The sequence below is a fragment of the Tinamus guttatus genome, unplaced genomic scaffold (genome assembly GCF_059628265.1).
Source record: "Tinamus guttatus ecotype Peru unplaced genomic scaffold, ASM5962826v1 Tinamus_guttatus_pri_ptg000260l, whole genome shotgun sequence".
Lineage (NCBI taxonomy): Eukaryota > Metazoa > Chordata > Aves > Tinamiformes > Tinamidae > Tinamus > Tinamus guttatus.
This window is the reverse complement of record NW_028288794.1, coordinates 6,058,540-6,078,015: the sequence shown is the minus strand read 5'-3', so window position 1 is coordinate 6,078,015 and position 19,476 is coordinate 6,058,540. Positions and strand designations below refer to the sequence as shown.

The 19,476-nt window shown below is 38.4% G+C and overlaps 1 protein-coding gene across 2 annotated transcripts in view; it reads left to right on the top strand.

Moving 5' to 3' along the window:
- The window catches only part of MAP3K20 (mitogen-activated protein kinase kinase kinase 20), a 78,577-nt gene that overhangs the window by 20,546 nt on the left and 38,555 nt on the right, over positions 1-19,476 (top strand). For both annotated transcript variants that reach the window (XM_088527041.1, XM_010221739.2), the window contains exons 2-8: positions 2,145-2,232; positions 6,079-6,180; positions 6,899-6,964; positions 7,899-7,927; positions 8,044-8,181; positions 14,169-14,255; positions 17,813-17,887. In XM_088527041.1, coding sequence (XP_088383167.1) covers positions 2,145-2,232; positions 6,079-6,180; positions 6,899-6,964; positions 7,899-7,927; positions 8,044-8,181; positions 14,169-14,255; positions 17,813-17,887 — 585 coding nt within the window. The remainder of the gene's footprint in view (positions 1-2,144; positions 2,233-6,078; positions 6,181-6,898; positions 6,965-7,898; positions 7,928-8,043; positions 8,182-14,168; positions 14,256-17,812; positions 17,888-19,476) is intronic.

Sequence of the window (19,476 nt, the reverse complement as noted above, 5' to 3'; positions counted from 1 at the left end):
CAACTGAAAAGTACAAACCATGAAAGAAATAGTCTAGAAGCACTGTCACTAGGAACAGCAGAGTGATTAAAACTGTTCAGAAAGGATTTCATTTAGAAGGAATGGGCCTTAGAAATGGAGGTTTTCCCTCCATTTTTCAAGCAACTTGTAGATGCCTTTCCTATTTTTAGACAAAAGCTAGCTTACACATCTGTTAAACATCAGGTTAGAATATGAAAATCAATATTTGGAAGGAAACATCAGCTGCAGTTGACATTTCTTCAGACTCCTGGAATGTGATCTTAGCGTGTCATATACTGTAAGATAATAATAGAAAATAATTATTTTTGCTGCTCTAAATAATAAAAATATGTATGGCAGAACGCCTGATGCAGCAAATGACTAGTCCTGTTGGCTTGGTGTTCTTGGTTTGCCTGCTGTCTGTTTGCTGGTGGTCCTGGATGGACTGTCAGGCCTTGGTCTTGCAGCAGGTGTTGCCGCAGTGCAGCCACTGCTGTCACCTGCAGCCACTGCTGTGGGACTGTCCCTGGGCCCAGCAGTCACCCTGTGTGCAGCTGGATGTACCAGCTCCTGAGCGTCACTGCGGTGAAGCAGACAACTCTGCTATTCACATGAGTTCATCACTTGATAGTTTTAATCATTCTCTAAATGGATGTGTCAAACTCCTGACTTGGGTAGCCAGGAACTGAATAGATATTGCTGCAGGAAAGTTAAAAGTGAGACCTATCAGTTTAATGACCATTTAAGGTGAATACATTGCAAATATCAGCAAGTGGAGTGCACTGTGTTTTGAAGACATGGATTTTTGCATACTGTACAAGAAGATGGCTGGGTTATATATTCTTTGCTTTAACTGGGTTATATATTCTATACTCTTGACAGAGGTAGATGGTTTGTCTGCTGATGTTTGTGGCCCAGTATTCCTGTGAGCTCTCCTGTATCTCCTGGTCTCCAGTAATGCTGATGGGAATTAGACGATGTTTCCCTATTTAGTATTTCCTAAAGAGGATAAAAACCTAATACAGAAATTTTTGAACCGTAGAGGTCTTGAGTTTTTTAGCTCATAGAGGTAGCACTATGAATGAATAACTGTCCCCTATACTCTCCAGGCTATTGAAGGATTTTTGAGGGGACAGTTCATAAGACCAGTCACATTATGATGACAGTGTTTTGCTAGCAGAGCCGGCTGAACAGCATAAAGAACTAGTGCAACCCCAGACCTTGGAGTTAGGTTCAAAGCTATAATATGAACATATATTTTATGCCTTTATTTGTATAAACATGTTTCAGAAATCTCTTGATTATTTATCTTAATGTAATATAGAGGTGAAACTGTTGAGAGACCTCAAAAGAAGTATCTGTAGTTATTTCTTTTCCTCTCAAAAAAAAACCCCAGCGTGACTGTGGATCTGAATTTCTGTGTCTACATTCTTTTTCTCTCTTAATTGCTTTCTCTCTCTCTCAAGGCTAGAACCACTGTCCAGGGGGAATCTGAAGGTTTTATATGTTTGTCCAGAGTTTCTGAACATCTGCAGCCTGCTCAGAGGAGCAGTTTCAAATACACTGCTGGCTATTTGGCAATTTCAGGCACTCTTGCTGTTCATATTCAGTTAGACTCTACAGTGTGTGCCTAGAAAAATCTGCATTTCCAATAAACAATAAATCCTCTGCATGTGTTCAGTACAGTTGAGCTGTGTGTGCACAGTACGCTCTAGCAGCCTCAAGCCCTGGACTCCCTGAACCCATAATATTCTGTGCACAAACACATACACCTCTCTGGGAAATTCTCGAGAGAACTACAGCAACTCTGCCAAAAATCCCAGGGCTTTTTTTTGAACAAAACTTTCCAAGCCCTACAGTTTTCCAAAGACATAAACTCCCACATCTGGGTCTTGGCAATGAAAGAATAGTCTGATTTCCCTCCTTTGCCTCCCACCCTCCTAACATGCTATGTATTCATCATCTGCAAAACTCTTACGAGACTTCCAAATGTCAAGCATCTGTGGACTGATTTTTGTAGATATGCGTGTACATATATGTATATGTGCCTGAGTCTAAAATACATTGTTATGGTAAATGTTCCATTCTTGTCTGTCTAACTTTTTGTCTAACATTTTTTTGTTGTTGCTGTTGTTTCTCAACAGGCAGAAATACTCAGTGTGCTCAGTCACAAAAACATCATTCAGTTCTATGGAGCTGTCATTGAACCTCCAAATTATGGCATTGTTACAGGTAAGGATTCTTATTTGACTTTTGCTTGATTCTGTAATAACTCTGATTTTATAAGGTATTGGCTCTACTCAATTTCAGTAGTTTACTAATTGCTGTGGCCCCTCTTGAATGTTAGTCTTCAGCACCACCTGCCTCAATGTGAATGGGAATGCTGGAAATGGGAATCATACTAGCACCAAAATTTGTATCTACATAGAGGCAACTGCAGGCATTCTTAAAGCACAAATTCAGCACTCTCTTAAATAGAATCTTTCACTGTATTCACTTACCATGGTCTGTAAATTGTTTTTCCATTTTAATTGACATCTGATAGAGAAGTCAAGACTTTCAGGATATGAAACTAAAAGGCTGAAGGTCTGCTCAAAACAAAGTTGTCCCATGAGTTCTTCATGTCTGGGAAATCTGAAAATCTACATTATGAACTTCCCACCTGCAGGCAAAGCATTGCTGCACTGGCCAGGCTCTCTCTCAGTACCATCTATATCAGTAGACAGTGTCTCCAGGAGTTTCCACTGAACCTGCCAAAATTCAGTTATTTCTACCTGTCTTGTAGGGCTCAGATAATCAACGTGGATGGTAGTGAATGGAGTAGGAGCACATCTGAGATACTAAACTGTTGAAAGCAGCTGGAGCTTGATTTACAGGAATGAAAATACCAGCATAACGGTGGTCAGGGTGTTGAAGCCACTTCATAGATTCCAGAGGTGCATGAAGGATGACTTTGCCCTGGATGCTAGGAGGCTGCACTGGTGATAGTGTGTCAAACAGGATTCTGAATATCTTCTTGGGGCAACGGCGATAGTAGAAAATTAATAAATCAACTAATATAATAAATTGCAATATAAGAATAATTAGTGTAAAGCAGAAACCAGACTAACAAATCAAATGTGTAATCAACAGCTGAGAATGATGCCTGCATCAGAAAGGCCTCAGTTTAAGCTTACAGAAGGTCAGTATTCAGAGATCATTTGACCAACTTGCCAGTCACAGGACAGAAAGCAGCCAAAGTAGTTCATTACGTCATTGGGAACACGGACACCTTTAACCATCAGTGAGAACAGTCTCTTCTAAGCAGTCCAACTACTTTATTACTAAGGGAATTTCGTCCTGACTAATGAAAAAATTATTATTATTATTATTATTATTATTATTATTATTATTATTATTATTATTATTATTATAAGTGCATTGGATTCTTCCTGAAATTTCCAAGGAGATTGGAGTCTCTTTGATTGGAACGGCACCAGGGTTGTAATTTCTCCAGACCATTTTCAAATGGAAGAACAGCTACTGAGAAAAGTGTTAATTGTACTTGTATTTTTTTAGAGGGACTGCCATTCCATAATCCTCGGGATAGCCTTGTTGCCACAAACTCACATTTCTTGTGAGGGAAAGGCCAAAACGAGAAGAAATTCTGAGACCCTGATGATATCTTCCGAATAGAGGGGTCAAGCACTGGGACATTAGAAGAGCTGCATCCATGGTCAGGGCATGCATCTCTTAACAGGGGTGTCTACTAGTGTAGAACTGCTCAGCCATCCCTTGAGCTGCAAACGTGGATCACGTTATTATGAATGTCATTGACAGTCTCTATAAACAGCAGTGTTTGTGTCTAGCTTTCGATTCTGCTTGTTGATTATAACTGCCTCCGCCCAGAAGAGTCTTGGATCTTGCATATCCCTCTTGGCCAGAAGCACGGGCTGTATTCCACACTGATAGGCTGAGTCCAAGAGTTCACAACTTTTCTAGTGCAAATACCTCTTTCCATTTGTGACAGAAAATTACTACCCTGTTATAATTTCCACATCCATAACTTCGTAGTAAAAACCTGTGGCACAATAGATTTACAGAAAGTATACTAAAGGCTTGAGTTTCGTTGACTGGGTTTCTTTGCCTCCATTCACCCAGAGCGGCAGAAGGTTCAGGGGCCTGAATTATCACTGACCCTGATGGATCAAATTATGCATTATAGAGGCATGCGAGATGTGCAGCCAACCTATTCCTGAGGAATCCGTTTTTAAGACATGGTGACATCATGTGTAATAAAGGCATATGTTTTATTTGTGGAAATGTGCAGGTCAGCAGCTCAGTGCTCTTTTTGTGACAACAGAAGCTACACTTTGGTCTTCTGCAGAGGTGCCTTTCAGCAGGATGGTCACATCATAATGACCCCAAACTAACTTGCTACTTCTCTCTTTCATTTCATTTGACTTTAGAATCTCCTCGGATGGGCTATCCTAGTCCACCCTGCAGAATCAGTCTTGCTCCAGAGTTTCCTTTCTGACCTAGTTATCTCCCAGTGGCTTGGACTTTGTTGACAAAAAACGATATTTACTTTTTATGGATCTGCAGCTTATTGGCCACATAATCATACATCATAGTGTATTATCATTATTAACAGTAATATATATGGTTAACATAATATACATAGTTAAAAATAGCTTTCCAGTTCTGCAGACTTTCTAAGGAATGTAATAAATAAACTTGGGAGTTGGGGGATGAAAAGCTTGAGGTTCCTGCTTGCATCTCCCCTAGTCTTTGTGCTGCTTGGCCTAGTTCCCTGTGGCTGATGCCTCCAAAGCCACAGGAATTACATTACAGTAAAGTCTGTCCTCTACTCTGGCAAAGAGCTAGATGAAAATGTATCATTACCTGAACTGAAGAATGACTTTCTGTTGTCTTTTTGCTGAGACATTAATGAATAATAAATAAGTATAACTTATTTATGGCAATAAATACAAAGAAAAGGAACTGCAGTCTTTAGGCTGCTGCAGTTGAACTTGACCTGAAGCACATGTAAATCTGTTTACTTCAATGGTAGTCCTGTAGTTTCTTCCTTTCATTTTTTCATGAGCAAATAGTTTGATCTGCTGCTCCGTTCCTCCATGTTCCTGAGAAATAAAAGGGAGATATGAACGGAAAATTTTAACTTCTCTTTCTACCTGGAAACTCCTTTTCTACCGAAGTAGTAATAAGAATCACATGCTATAGATTCATTTCTTGCCTCTCCAGATCATAACAGCAGTTAATTTCATTGTTTAAAAAATATAAGAATTTAAGGTTATATAAAAGTGGCACCATGGCGCTTTTAGTTGTTAGCTAGCTCCATTTTCACAATTAAATATGAGTAGGAGTAACTAGCTTGATAGTCCAACTTTCAACCCTGCAAGTGCTGAAAGTTGGACTGGATTTTGTGTGTCACACATACAAACGCTAATGGGCCAAAAATCCCTTTGCTTGTACAATCCTGCTGTGGGATTACACCTGTAGGTGTAACTGAAAGCAGTTAAAAAACAAAACCAAAAGCTCCTGTTCATGGTTAACAAGGCATTGCTTTCTTAGCTGTGCTGACTTGTCTTAGGATGAGAGGATATAAACAAGTGAAAGTTTGTCACCGCTCTGATATAGCTGTAAAATCATAAATGCAAAAACTGTTTAATAACATATCTCCATTTTTAAATGGTTTTCTTTCTGAGCAGAGCTCTTCTTCATAAGACTTAAAAACCAGTAATCGCCAGAAACTTTTTCTCAGGAATTTGAAGAACCGTGCCTGATCTTGCTTTGTCAGCCGTTTCTATTGCCTGTTAAATTTAAGTCTGTTGTGGTATATGATTTTATATTATTCTTTTTTTTCCTTAACAGTAGTTTATGTCTGTATTGGGACAATCAGGGCAAACTATGTATACTTCTAGCAGTATTAGTTGCTGAGCCTAAATTTCAAGCATAAGGTAGACTTTCTTTTTCTTTTTTTTCCTTTTTCTTTTTTTTTTTTGTGGAATTAGCAGAATTTTCATTAGATATTTCAATTTAGGTGTGGTGTTTTAAAATGACTTTTTTTTTTAATAGAGTATGCTTCTGCTGGATCACTGTTTGATTACATTAATAGTAACAAAAGTGAAGAAATGGATATGGATCATATCATGACCTGGGCAACAGACATAGCTAAAGGTAAGCAAGGAAAATGGTTCAGTAACATTTTACACAATCTGTAAAGTGTGCAGCTGGAGATGCTTTCTCTATGACATCAGGAAAACTTTTCTGTACTTCCCTATTCAGATTATCTAAAGAAAACATTTGTGCTTTTTAATATGTTCCTTGGTTACTGTTTTTCTGAATCTCTTTCCATAGCCAAAATAATTTCTGGAGTAAAAGTGGCTTCTATGAGCCAGGTTTACTTCTGGTTTGCTCCTAAGTCCCAAGAGAATAATATTGTGGCTGTAGAATATATATTAAGTGCATAATTGTTAAGACATTTAAGGAACTTAAGAGGTTGTTCTCAGTTGACATACTGACATTATTCATATAACAACAGAACAAATTATTTTGTCCTTTGTGTTCTCTGTAACTACACAAGAATTACTGTAAGCTACTGGTTGAACATCTCTGCTCCCTGTGTAGGAAAACACTTTAGAGAATATAACTAGTTATGACATTAAAAAACATTAACTTGCCCATATAGAAGCTCTGAGAGATACACGAGCTTCGCTCAGTCCTTTTTACTGAAAATAGATTATGGGAGCTTTTTCTTCTCCTGCAGCCTATCGATATGACAGACGCACGTGCCAGCCTGTAATAAGGACAAGTAGCGGGAGCTGGAAAACATTATTGCTGATAAGCGCTGGCCACGCTCAGCCTCCTAACGTGACGGTTCCCTTGTTTTGTTTAGGAATGCACTATTTACATATGGAAGCTCCAGTTAAAGTAATCCACAGAGACCTGAAGTCCAGGAATGGTAAAGTATCTGAACACTGCATTTGCTGTTATTTGCTAATGTAACACTTGACTCTGTACCTGAGCTTTGTGAACATGCAGAACTAACTCCTTGGCTGTCATCAAGCCAGGCAAGGTGCTGTTGAGGCCCAGAGGAGCCTGTTCCCTGCTGTGTCCTCCTGCCAGGCCTAAGGCTGTCTAAGCTCACTTGCAGTACCTGGCATTGTGGAGGGCTCTTGCGTCTTGCTGTCTGTGATCACATTGGTCTTATCATGTCAGAGATTGCCTGAACGTTGCTCCTTTTTGGAAACACTGAGAGCCAAGAAAGACTAGCAGAAACTAGACACTATAGACTGAACAAGGCCTGTTGTTTCTTATCTGAAAATGTTGTCATCATTGTGGGCTACTTTGAAGTTTGACAGGTATTAATGCTTTTGAGTAACACAAACTTAATGTGGAGGTGCACTGGTTAGATTATACTTGGCAGTTGAAAAGCAGGTATGAAATTTGCTAAATATTGACTTTAACTGAAACATCAGTTATTCATAGTGGGATAATAGGGACACACGATGCTGCATGGGGAGGTGATAGTAAAGAAAAGACTAATCCAGTTTCAGTTATAAGTTCTCTCTTTTTTTTTTTTTTTTTTTTTAAATGAATCTCTTGAAGTATTTGATATTAGACCTAACTGCTACATTGGGGAAAATGGACTTCATCTATATTTTAGTCTACAAGTAATGGTTGCATTGCTACCTTTGAAATGGTAAAAAATGACTAAAATGTGAAGTTTTGAGTATGTGCAGAGACTTGCAAGTATTCAGCAGTTCTTCAAAGCTTCTCAGAGAAACCAGCATGAGGTCATATTTCTTGATGTAGCACAAACTGTTTTGCCATGAAAATGCATTGTGTTTATTTTTGTTAGAATTCTTGTAACATATTGCTTTTTTTTTTTTCAGTTGTTATAGCTGCTGATGGTGTTTTAAAGGTATGAATATTCTAATTATTTGTAGACAGATGTTGCTCCTTGACTTGATATTTTGATGCCCAATAAATGAGCGGTTGGTGTTCTAACGTCTGTTTGTTTTGATTTGTTTTTGCTAGATCTGTGATTTTGGTGCCTCAAGGTTCCACTCTCATACAACACACATGTCATTAGTGGGCACTTTCCCATGGATGGCCCCTGAAGTTATCCAGAGTCTCCCAGTGTCTGAAACGTGTGACACATACTCATATGGAGTGGTGAGTGCATGTTATTTCTCTGTGAGAGGGAAGGAGAATTCCAGTGTAGGTTTGTCTTTCTGAATAAGAAAAAACTTTTTTTTTTTCCAAGACTTGAAAATATTTTTTGATGTGCCTGAGAATGATGGGAAGAACAGTTTCTTGCATATTTAGTAAGATTCTTTAGTAAATCCTTATCTGATTAGATGAGCCGCATGCCGGAGTGGGAATGCTGCTTTGCTGGAAGAATTGAGCCTATGGGAAGGCTTGCAGGAGGTGGTGAACAATATCCGTCTTGAATCTCTGCTTGTGTTTTAGTGGGACAGATGAGAAATAGTTTATATTGTAGTAAGTATATAACAGGACGAATTGGTGAGGATATTTCCATAAAATGGAGTGTCATGTTAAAAAGGTAAGTCACTTTTTCATGCCTAATTGTTAAAAGAGCCTGTGCTCATTATCTGGCAGCTGTGAGAACAGAGCCTGTACCTCTCGTGGAGGTAGAGGCCTCATATGAAAGTGCAGAAAAGGCAGCGGGGTTCTGCCATTTATCTGACGGGGGAATAATGATTAACACTGTTACATTAACATGTAACAATGTGAGTTTTGCAGGTACAGTAGTGTGAATTATTTCACCCTGTCCACAGTCAAACTCTAATTTGTTTTTACTCTACAACATGAAACGCACCAGTAATAATGCTGCTCGGATTAATTGCCTGCCTTGTCCCATAGCCCTCTGTGGCAGGGAGCAGTAACAAATACATCAAAGAAAACCAGAAAGAGAGCAGGGTCATGGTTTGCATATGCATGGTGCTAACGTACCCATTTTGTTTTGCGATTCAGTGGTGGGTGACACAAGGAGGAACTCTTTCAGTACCTGTCAAATATTGCCTCTTTGCCTTTCCGATGGGTGGGAAGAGCGAGATGTGAGGGAGGCACTGCAATTTTAAGCTAGTGTCAATAACCATGCATAGCTAAGCTGATGGCCCAATAGAAGATGACAAACTTCTCGTCAGAGAGTTATTTATAGTGGAAAAAATTGAGACATGATGTGAAGTGTCTTACAAAGAAAGGGTTGAAGATTTGTAAGGAAAGGAAAAAAACTGTGTTGTCATGTTCAAAATCCTTGCTTGCTTAACTGAGCTAGGTCACAAGCAGTAACAGAATGTAGCTGACAAATGTAAATGCTAATGTAAACTGTTATTGGAAGCAATCGCATATTATCCACTGAAGGGAAACATTCCAGTTCCAAAAGAAAAAAAAATCCTAGAGGAGAAATTCCAAAAATGGTCTTATAGCTCTAAGTTGCTCACAATCTTGATGTGAATTACCTATAAGTGAAGTTCTAGGGGTGCAAGAAGTTAAGAGATTATTTAATATGTTATCATGCCAAGTATTGTCAAAGTCTGAGGAACAAAATGTCACACTAAAGTTTATTTTCCTCCTTAAAAAATAAAGCTCTTTTAACAGTTTCACTGTTGGAGATAAAACTCAGCTAATCTGTAATATGTGAATCCCTATGAAAATTAGAATGTTATTAGAATATTTTAATGTGGGTACAGGCATATAGTGCTACTTCACATAATATATGACCCCTTTTTTATGTAAGTTTGTAAGTTAGTGTGTTCTACTGTGGTTACAGTAGATGAGCTAGGCCTGGAAACGCCTTTACTTTCTGAGGGGATGCAAGGGTAGAACTGAAGAATGACAGTAACCTAACTATTTTGCTGGTTAAATTACTGACATAATTGGGTTGTACCAGCAAGAAATTGTCCAGTGTAACTTGGAAGATTGGAATCCCCTAAAATAAGTGTTAGACTGTCAGAGAATTAGCTAGATTGAAAACAAAAAATCTTCGGATATTTTTGTCTCTTTAAATGATTATCATCTGTAGAAACAAATTTTGAAGAATCTCCTTTCAAAGTGTAAGGCTTGCCAGCAGCCTTTGTGCTGGAGAGACAAATCTGCTTTTCTTCAGTTAAAGTGCTGATAACAAAGAACAGAATCCTTTCAAATGTAAACTAGTGAGATGCCTGGAATAGACATTCTGTTTGCAGTATTCGCGGCCTTCCCTAAGTTTTCAGCTAATTTATTTTCTGCTATTTTTTTCCCTGCCTTACTTTTCTTTCTATATACCTTTCTGTGGTCCTTCACATTATGAGAGCCTTTCGCAATCGGTGTCAAAGTCTTCCTGTCACCTGTGGAAGACAGCCGAAGATGAGCTTGCTTCTCAGCTGAAATGAACTCCCCTCGCTTTGCAAACTGTCCACATATATGTAATAGCTAATGTTTGCGTTAGTTTGACCTCCTCTCCATGAATGGCCAAACAGGTCCATATATTCTTTTGAGGTTTATAGTAAATATTTTATAATACAGCCTAAGAAATGCTGAAGCTAAATGTTCTGCCAGAATTGTTGTGAGACACAGATCTTGAACTTTCCTTCAGACAGGCAATATTTCTATTTTCTAATCCATTTCCAAATCCCAGTGTTACAAGCAATCAACCCAGACATTCACTCACATCAGTTACACTTTTTCTAATGTTATTGTATTGCCCAGAAAATGATTTCTTGCTTCTCTTTCAGATAGGAAAATATATGTAGAATTATGATATTTAAGCTAAATTTTTTTGAAGACTATATTATCCTAGCGAAATTGTTTATAGTGCCCTGCAGTGAATGTATGTATCTATACAAATGTATTTAATCAGAGAAAGCTTATGTAGTGCAGCTGAAATATTTTAATGCTTACAAGAACAACAACAAAAAAAGTAAAGCCATTAATTGGTTATTGGTAGCATAGAGACTGAAGCTAAATGTGGCAGCTGTTATGCTCTTAGCAATAGTTCATGCATTGCTTTGGCTATGAGGACATATGTTATTTATAGAGGGAATGTTGGCCAGCACCAGGGGTTATCCCTTGCTCTTTTTGAAAAGAATTATGAGATCTTTAACTTCCACTTGGATCAATGTGGAGAAGACTGACCTAATTTTTGTGGCTAATAGTAAGGGTAGTACCTGTGGGAACACCACACTGCCTGCTTGTACTGTAGTCTGCTAATTGTGGCTCCCAAAATTCATCTGTGTGCACTTTTCTACCCATACAAAACATTCTGAAAAGATTCAGTTAAAAAAAAGTGTATTTTGTTTTTCTCGAATTACTCATTCAGATGTTCCCTATCTTGTATGGCACTTTGAATTTTTGTTGGTGTTGCACTGGGATTTTTTTTTTCTGAGTGTTGTTACACCAGTGGGAGAGTAAGAATTGGAATGCACAGCTGAGCTCACAGAGGTAAGAGTGGGAGCTTCTTTTGAAGACCCTATCTCCCTCATTCTCAATTTCATGTACTGGATGGACATTCATATGTTCATTCTTTCTCTTTCACTGTATGCAAAGAAGAGTATGACATCTTCAGCAGCCACAGTTTCCACAGCATTATATTAAATAATGCTGCTTTCTCTTCCATCACTGTGCACAGGCTGGGTGTTTCTTTGTGAGCACCTGCTGTCTGTCAACCCCGGGATGCTGTGTGAGCAGGAAAGCAGGTGATCCTCACTCTCCGAGGTGTGAGGGGAAGGGCACCGTGTCAGTCTCTCAATTAAAATCCCCCAGAAACGGGAGACAGATTAATTTCCAAATAAGGTGAGCTAGGAGCCAGTGCTGAAAGTGAACGGAGCGTATCCTGCAGTCACAGAGCCAGGAGGAAGCTCGTTGCAGGTGCTGCGTCCGCTGCCGAATGGCTGTGGGGACGGGAAGAGCCAAATGGGAATGCAGGAGATACCCATTTGCTGCTTTTTATAAAACTGACGTATAATCATTCACCTTAGCTGATGATTTAGAGCAGCTGATTATTAAGATGAGGTTGAACCTCTTATTATTTATTTATTTAATACTGAAATGTCACCATTGGAAGGAAAGTCTTTGTGTGGACCATTGACCTCAATGTGCAACTCACACTGGTGTTAGAACATTGCTCTACACCCCTGCAAATAAATACACAGGTTTCTGATATTGCAATTTTCTGTCTTTTTTTATTCTCATACTGCTAATGAAAGATAAAGCATTAAGAAAAATATTTTGTATCCTGTCAGACTGCTATTTTTCTCTCAAATAACCAGTAATCTGGAGTGCTTGGAGCTAGTGCTGTTGGTTTAGGAAAGCAGTGATCCATAAAGGCAGTGGAAATAAATACTAAAGGTGTCATGATAAAGGAATTCAGTGCAAACTGTTCTGCACAGGCTTATGTGTATGAATGGAACTAGGCGGCCCTCACAATTCACAGTCTTCTGAAAGGAGGAAAAAAAAAAAAAAAAAAAACGGAACAGTTAAGTTTTCCAGCTCCAGGCTCTGAGACATTTAAAAGACATTTTATTATGTTATTTACCTGGAAAATGTATTTAGATACTATTTTATCTGATGTGAAAACTTGAGTTTCTTCTTTGTGGTTTCCTGTTACAGCCACATGGATGAAGTGATTCTGCAAGGCTGCTCAACTGAATGTTTCATGTGGTCCAGGGGCTTTTCTTTTAAACAGGCGGTGTTGTATACTCCTTTTCTGTCTGAACTACATGGGAATGCTAAATTATTTCACTTGACTGCAGTTAAATTTCCTTCTTCACCAGCAGAGAGGTGATAACAGAACTTACAAAATTATTTTTTCTTCTTCTAAAGGGGATGAATTGAGGCAAACAGGAGAATTGAATACCTATATGAATATCCGTCCTTATGTATTCCTTATGCCTCAAAAAATAGTTCTTAGATTTATTTTTCTGAGATTCCCTTACCTTTGCTAATCAGCCTACAACTCAAGCAGAATTATTCAAATGGATCTATTGATGGAGCACCCTGTTCACTTGATTAAAAGCCCAACCTGGCTTCAGTGTGTTTTTATTTATTTATTTATTTATTTTCCTCCTTGAGCAGTATCTGCCATTTCTGCATTTTCCTTACAATTACCTTCATAGCTGGCCAAAATCCATTCAAAATGATGTGGCTGGGATAAACCTGAGTACTGACCCTAACAGTGGTGATACAGAGACTTGCTTAAAGATCTTAATGCATTTAGTCAGATATTAAATAAATTGTCTTTTCTGTTGTTGTGCTTGATATGTGAAGAATAAGTTTAAATGTAGATATTCGTAACAAGCTATGGATATACCTAAGGATATTCTGGTAAGGAGATAAGGACATCCGCAAGAGAAGATGTAAAATGTCTTTTAATTTGATTGAATACCAACATATGTTCTCTATAGCTGAAAAACAAATTAGGTTCATTGACTTACAGCCTTTTGGTGGTACCAGACTTCTTGAACGACGTAACTTAGAATTACAGCTACTCTGCTACCAACCTGCTAAAGCACCACATGAAATGAGAGGAGCTCTATCTATATCTAAAGATAGTATGTCTGTAAAGAGATTGAAGGGCAAAAATATTTTTATATATCTGCTGTATACTATTTGTTATTATTTAGTTTAATAACACATATTTGGAGACAGTTATAGTTTTACTTACAAAATACTTTTTATGGGTTTTTTTTTTGTAGGCATATCATAGGAGCAAAATACCTTTTGGATCAGATTCTGATGCAAAATTACTGGAAGCCATAGTTGAATCATACAGAAATATTTTTAAATGAAAAATGAAACGTGTCCAGTTTGGGCTGAGAAGGAGAGGAGGAGTTCATTGCCTTGCCAAGGCTCAACTGCTGTGTGTGAACTTGATAGTGCACAAAGAAAGTAGAAAGCATTTCCCATGGCTCTCACAAAATCGCAGGCATTAGACCCCACACAACCCAGTTTTTCGTGTGGGCTTTTCTGTAGAAGAAAAAGCAGAAACATTCAAATTAATTTAGTGAGAGGATCTTGCACACAAACACTGGTCCAAGTTCCTGGAAATGGAAGCTGGTCGTCTGATAATTGGATACAGGATAGTGCTGTATCAAGGTTTAATAACGTATTTAAAATACAAAGTACAGAAATAAAAATTCTTTTCTTTTTTTCTGTTCCAGGTTCTCTGGGAGATGCTAACAAGGGAGGTCCCCTTTAAAGGCTTGGAAGGATTACAAGTAGCTTGGCTTGTAGTGGAAAAAAACGAGGTAAGACTACGTTTCTACATTCAGGTACATAGATCAGAAAACAGTATTGGGGTTTTGCAAAAGACTTTTTCATCTTCTTCAAATTGAAAGTAAGTTCACGCGTATGGAAAGATTAGCAGTAGGAGCTAACACAAAGGGTCAAAGTGATGTTATTCCTCATGAATGGACCCTTTACATCTAATTGTTGCAGCTTCACGTCGTGATGCTGTAGATCAAAAATTGTACAAGTACTGTACTAGTTTCTCAGTCTCAATTGTAAAACCTAGGGGTTTGTTCTTAGTGATGAAAGAAGCCATTGCGTCCAAGGTAGGGGAACAGTTTAACTCCATCTCCTGCGTTTAGGACATCTTTTTACTGGCCGGGAGTTGATATATCTGTAAGAGACCTTCAGCTACTTCAACTTAACTCTCCCAGCAGGAGTCACTATAGTACAAGAAACTGCCGCTTAGATGAAAATTTCAAAAATAAAAGAAGAAAAAATAGTTTTAAAAAAAGAGAGAAATTACAGTTTTGCCACCTACGTTCAACACTACATTGAAGATGAGCTCCTCACTGGTATCAGCAAGGCTGTGGCATAGCTGCAAGCCTCCTCATGCAGAGTCTTTCCATTTCAAAAGCACTTCAGTGGAGTAAACACCGTTTGTACAGTGTCCCCAGCCTCGCTTTTCTTCTCCTCACAAATTGAGGCTTTCAGTTAGTTGGACATGTGAGCATACATCTGAACACATACTCCCTTGATATCAAAGACAGTAACTACATTTAAAAAACATTTAAAGTTGTGACTGTACCACACACAGACAAGCATGGAAATCCTCCACAAAGATGAAACCTCCACTATCTAGACACAGCGGAGACTTGGGAAACATTACAATGGCGAGGCAGTGACTGTACAATACAGACTTCTATTATTCTACATACACTGTTTCTCAGAACGCTTCCGAGTTAAATAGTAGAGTTAGGATTCTACCTCTTAGTTTAACATTTTCTGTTTTTTTTTTTTTTTTTTGCCTTTTTTCTGACTTTTCTTCTTCTATTGGGGCACTGGAATAATTCCAGTGAGGGTTAACGTGATACACTGTTCAGTTGGAAATGCTACATCAATGAGTGAAGATTATGACTGTGGTCTTCTACAATGTTTGTCAGAAGGCATGATAAGACTCTCTCTCCTAGTTTACAAAAAGCCTCATATCAATCTGATGAGAGGGGCCCATAAAGCCTTCCATTAACAGTGTGTGTTTCCTATGCCTACCAATTCCACTTTTATGTAAGGGGCACAGACTGGTATTGGGCATGCTGTAAAGCGATTTATTTATGTGATGAAAGATGTCAGAGGGTACACAGACATTTCCTTACATTTTCAAGATCAAGGAACTGCATAAGCCCCAGTATGAACAAAAAATGTTCATACTATTTTACTAGTGGCAGAAGAAACCTAAGGGGTAAAATTTTCAGACAGCTGTTTAGCAGTTACCTCTTACTACCATCTTCTTTGGAAGGGTGCCAGGAAGCTTAGAGGGCATTAACAGTTGTTTATATAGCTTTTATTTTTTTCTGGCCATGACTTGGAGAACGAATCTTGTAAAAACCTAGTTGCACTGCTTTTCTTCACAATTGAGTAATTTTGTATGTCCTACACCAAGTATAAGGGCCAGGTTTTGCTCTCAATTCAGTGTTTTGGCATTAATGGGGTTGCATAATGGGGTTCACAACAGAATTGAAGCCACTGTTGAGTTGGTCCTTCATTCTTTATACTCTAAGTTTCATGTTTAAATCAGTGTGGGATTTGGGCCAAAGTGTAATTATTTTGGGTGAAAAACACTCTTTTGCAGAGCTTGAGCCCAATAATTAAAGTGGAATTCAATGATTCTGTACAGGTCTTTTTTGATCCTCTGCATTATTTCATAGAGCGATTTTTCATTCTGGTAGAATTTCTGTATAATTGCATATTTTTTAATCCAGAAAAGAAAATTATGAGCATTGAGATTACAGCTGACATGAGCTCATAACTCAGTAGAATACTACCTAGAAATGCCATCTTTTTAGAGCATGACACCTTTAAACCTGCTACCTGTGTATTACATGACAAATAACATTCTGCACAAGTAAGGCAATTTTGAGTGATAATTGCAACTTTCTTTTCACCTCTTGGACTAGCGAGAGTGGGGACTGTAGTAAAAGTAGCCAGTGTATTTTTAGGTTAATGACTCAACCAAATATCAAGCATTAGTACAATTTGTTTATGCATTGAACAAATTTCTGTGTATTTCTTGCACAGAAAGCTTTTCTCTTTAAGAAAATACATTATTTTAATAACCATACTCCTGCAATGCCCTGATTGTATCTCGCATTTCCATTTTACATGATGTTCAAATGTTTGTGCAGCAGATTTTATTAACTCTTGTTTTGGCTGCTGTGGCTTGTGTGGCTTGTAAGGCTTTGCTTGTCATATTAGAGTAATATAATGGTAGAGCTTTCTCTGCTTTGCTTCTGAAATGCCAAGAGTAGCAGAGATCTAAAGTCTTCATGGCAAGTTGGTTTGAACAAGATGTAATATCTGGTTCTCGCTTGTTTATAGAACTGGGAACCCTTTTTCCACCTTGGCTCCTCTTATATTTGGACTTGTTCCCACTCTCCACTGAGAAAGTATTTTTTATTTACATTTTTTTTGGATTCAGTATGAAACATCTGAAGTCAGTTAACTGTCTCAGTAAGAGCAGAGGGATCTCCTTATATGTGTAATGCTGGAATAAACACAGTCAGCTGGAGAGGTTGTGTATCCATGTGCATAGACATGACAACAGATTTGCTTTTAGGCTCTCCAGTCTAGAAGGAGAGCCTTTAAAAGTCCTCTAAGACTGCGAGAGAGAATCTTGTTAATGATTTGAAAATCTCAGTAAAGAAAAGCAAACCAGGTTCAAACTAATTCTGTATAGTAAGCAGTTCTGTCTCTATCCAGCAACCCTTTGCCTTCAGTCATCAGGAAATAGTTATGAGTTCACTGTGCCCTGGGAGTGCTCTCTAAGTTCTTCATATTCTCAGCAATTGATTTGATGGAAAGCTCATGAAACCTGCTGTGGTGCAGAGCTTCACTTAGCTCTTTTTAACTCACCTCTGTAAGCTACATTCCAGCAGTTTGTTATAACAACAGTCCAGTACCGCTGGATCATCCATGTGGGAGAAAGGAAGTAAGATAGCTCCTACGTTACACCTGTCTTGACAAGCATCTTGGAACACTATGCAGTGCAGTAGCCATCTCCAAAAATATATATATTTTATTACTAAAATCTGTTTGCTGAATTTTTGCCTCCTTGTGTTTTAGCTTTCTTAAGCAACTCCAGTAGTATATTTGTTCCATTCCTTGTTTGTAGGTCTATTAAATTAGTTTTATTTCTTAGCAGTGATGTTTTTTTGATTTTATATATATATAAATCTGTAGGTATTATGTTTTCAAATGAAAGAAGGGAGCTTTTTACTTAGGCTTAGATTTTATAGGAAATCTATTCTTAGCAGCTTAAAGGGAAATGTTTTCAGTAACTGATACATTCTCTCTCCGTTAGAGATTAACCATTCCAAGCAGTTGTCCCAGAAGTTTTGCGGAACTGATGCACCAATGTTGGGAAGCTGATTCAAAGGTATGGTTATTATATTAATAATATATATTAAAGTGGTTATACTGTAATAATACTATAATTGAGGTACTGTAATAGACTGTTTAACCATGAAAGTAGACTAAAAATGCAAGTAGACTAAAAATGCAAGAAGAGTGGAACTTTTGCCTCTATTTATCTGTTCTTAAGAACAGATAAAGCTAAAGGAGAAATTATTTACTCAGAAAATGTTTTGTGAGTCATGGGAATAATCTTTCTTAACCTGACTTTGCTGACATCTTGTTCTACAGAAAACTAGTTGGAAAGAAACTGTGGGCATACTAGCTTTGTTACCAAATACTCCCTTGCCTGTGAAGGTAGTTAAAAGAGGGAAGGATACTTGAGAAAGGAAATTTTGCTCTTTCTCAAATCGAGGGGCCAGCAAGAAATCCTGGCCCTGTTAAACTCTGAAGGAGGTTAGTTACTATTTCAGGGAGATCAGGATTAATTCCAAAATGAATTAGCACTTAATTAGAGCACCAGAGTGTAGCCCTAGAAGACTAAGATGAGCAAGGAAATTTCCTTTCTCAAGTTTCTTTTAGGAGCAAATATTTGGAGTATTTGGAGTGCAGAGATCTATCAGCAATATGTGTTTTCTGCACAATGGTTTGAATCTTTGAACCTGCAAGGGACCAAGCCTTTAATGGTGACTACCAAGAGTCAGCACCCCTACCAAAATGCCACAGAAGAAAATTTACTGAAGCATCTTTGCTCTAGTTGCTGCAAGTACTAGTTCTGCTCACTCTTCCACTTGCTCCACCAAGATAGATAAGGGTCCAGGAGGCTGCCCCTTTCATGGAGAGGGAGGCATCTGCTTGTTGCAAAACAGGGATGCCCAAACAACAGGCTGCCCTCAGTCTGCTGGAGCAATCAGCCTAGGTTTGGCCCAGTCCCTCGTAGCACTTCTGATGCATGTAAAGAGTGAACCTCAGGTTAGACTGATTTTCTTAACTGTGTGTTCTTTGCCACTTCTTTGTGCACCTTCTCTTCTGTTAAGCAATTACAAATGCTTCATTCACGTGACTGAAATGGAGTAATCTCTGGTCATGTTTTTGAGCTTATGACTGATGTATTCAAGGTCATGTGTTGGAAAAGAATCACTGCTTAAGGTTCTCAAGTGCCTTGATAAAAGGCTGTGTGGCCTGCATGAGCCAAAAGATGGAGCACACTCCTCCAAAATACTGCACTGTAACGTACCCTTTTTGCCAGGATTAACTTTAGAGTATCAGAGTAGATACATGACCTGGAGGTCAAGCAGAGGAGGTGAGCTCAAGAATGTCAGCTGCTCAAAAGCAATTGCTCATGTATGAACTTTTAGCCAACAGAAAGTGTGAGGTATCTTTGGGTGGCTTATCCCTCAGTAAGGGAGAGCTGAGATCCTGTGCTTTTACTGAGAGGCCAAGGAATACATGTGGAGAACCGCTACAAAGCGGCTGGAGTGCCAGACATGGCTCACGCCATGACTTTCTGATGGGATTGAACACAATTATTAGCTTTGCTTTGAATTCTCTACATTTTTTTCCTACTTGGAGAAGAGTGTCCCTAGTTCATTGCTCCAGGTGATACATACATTG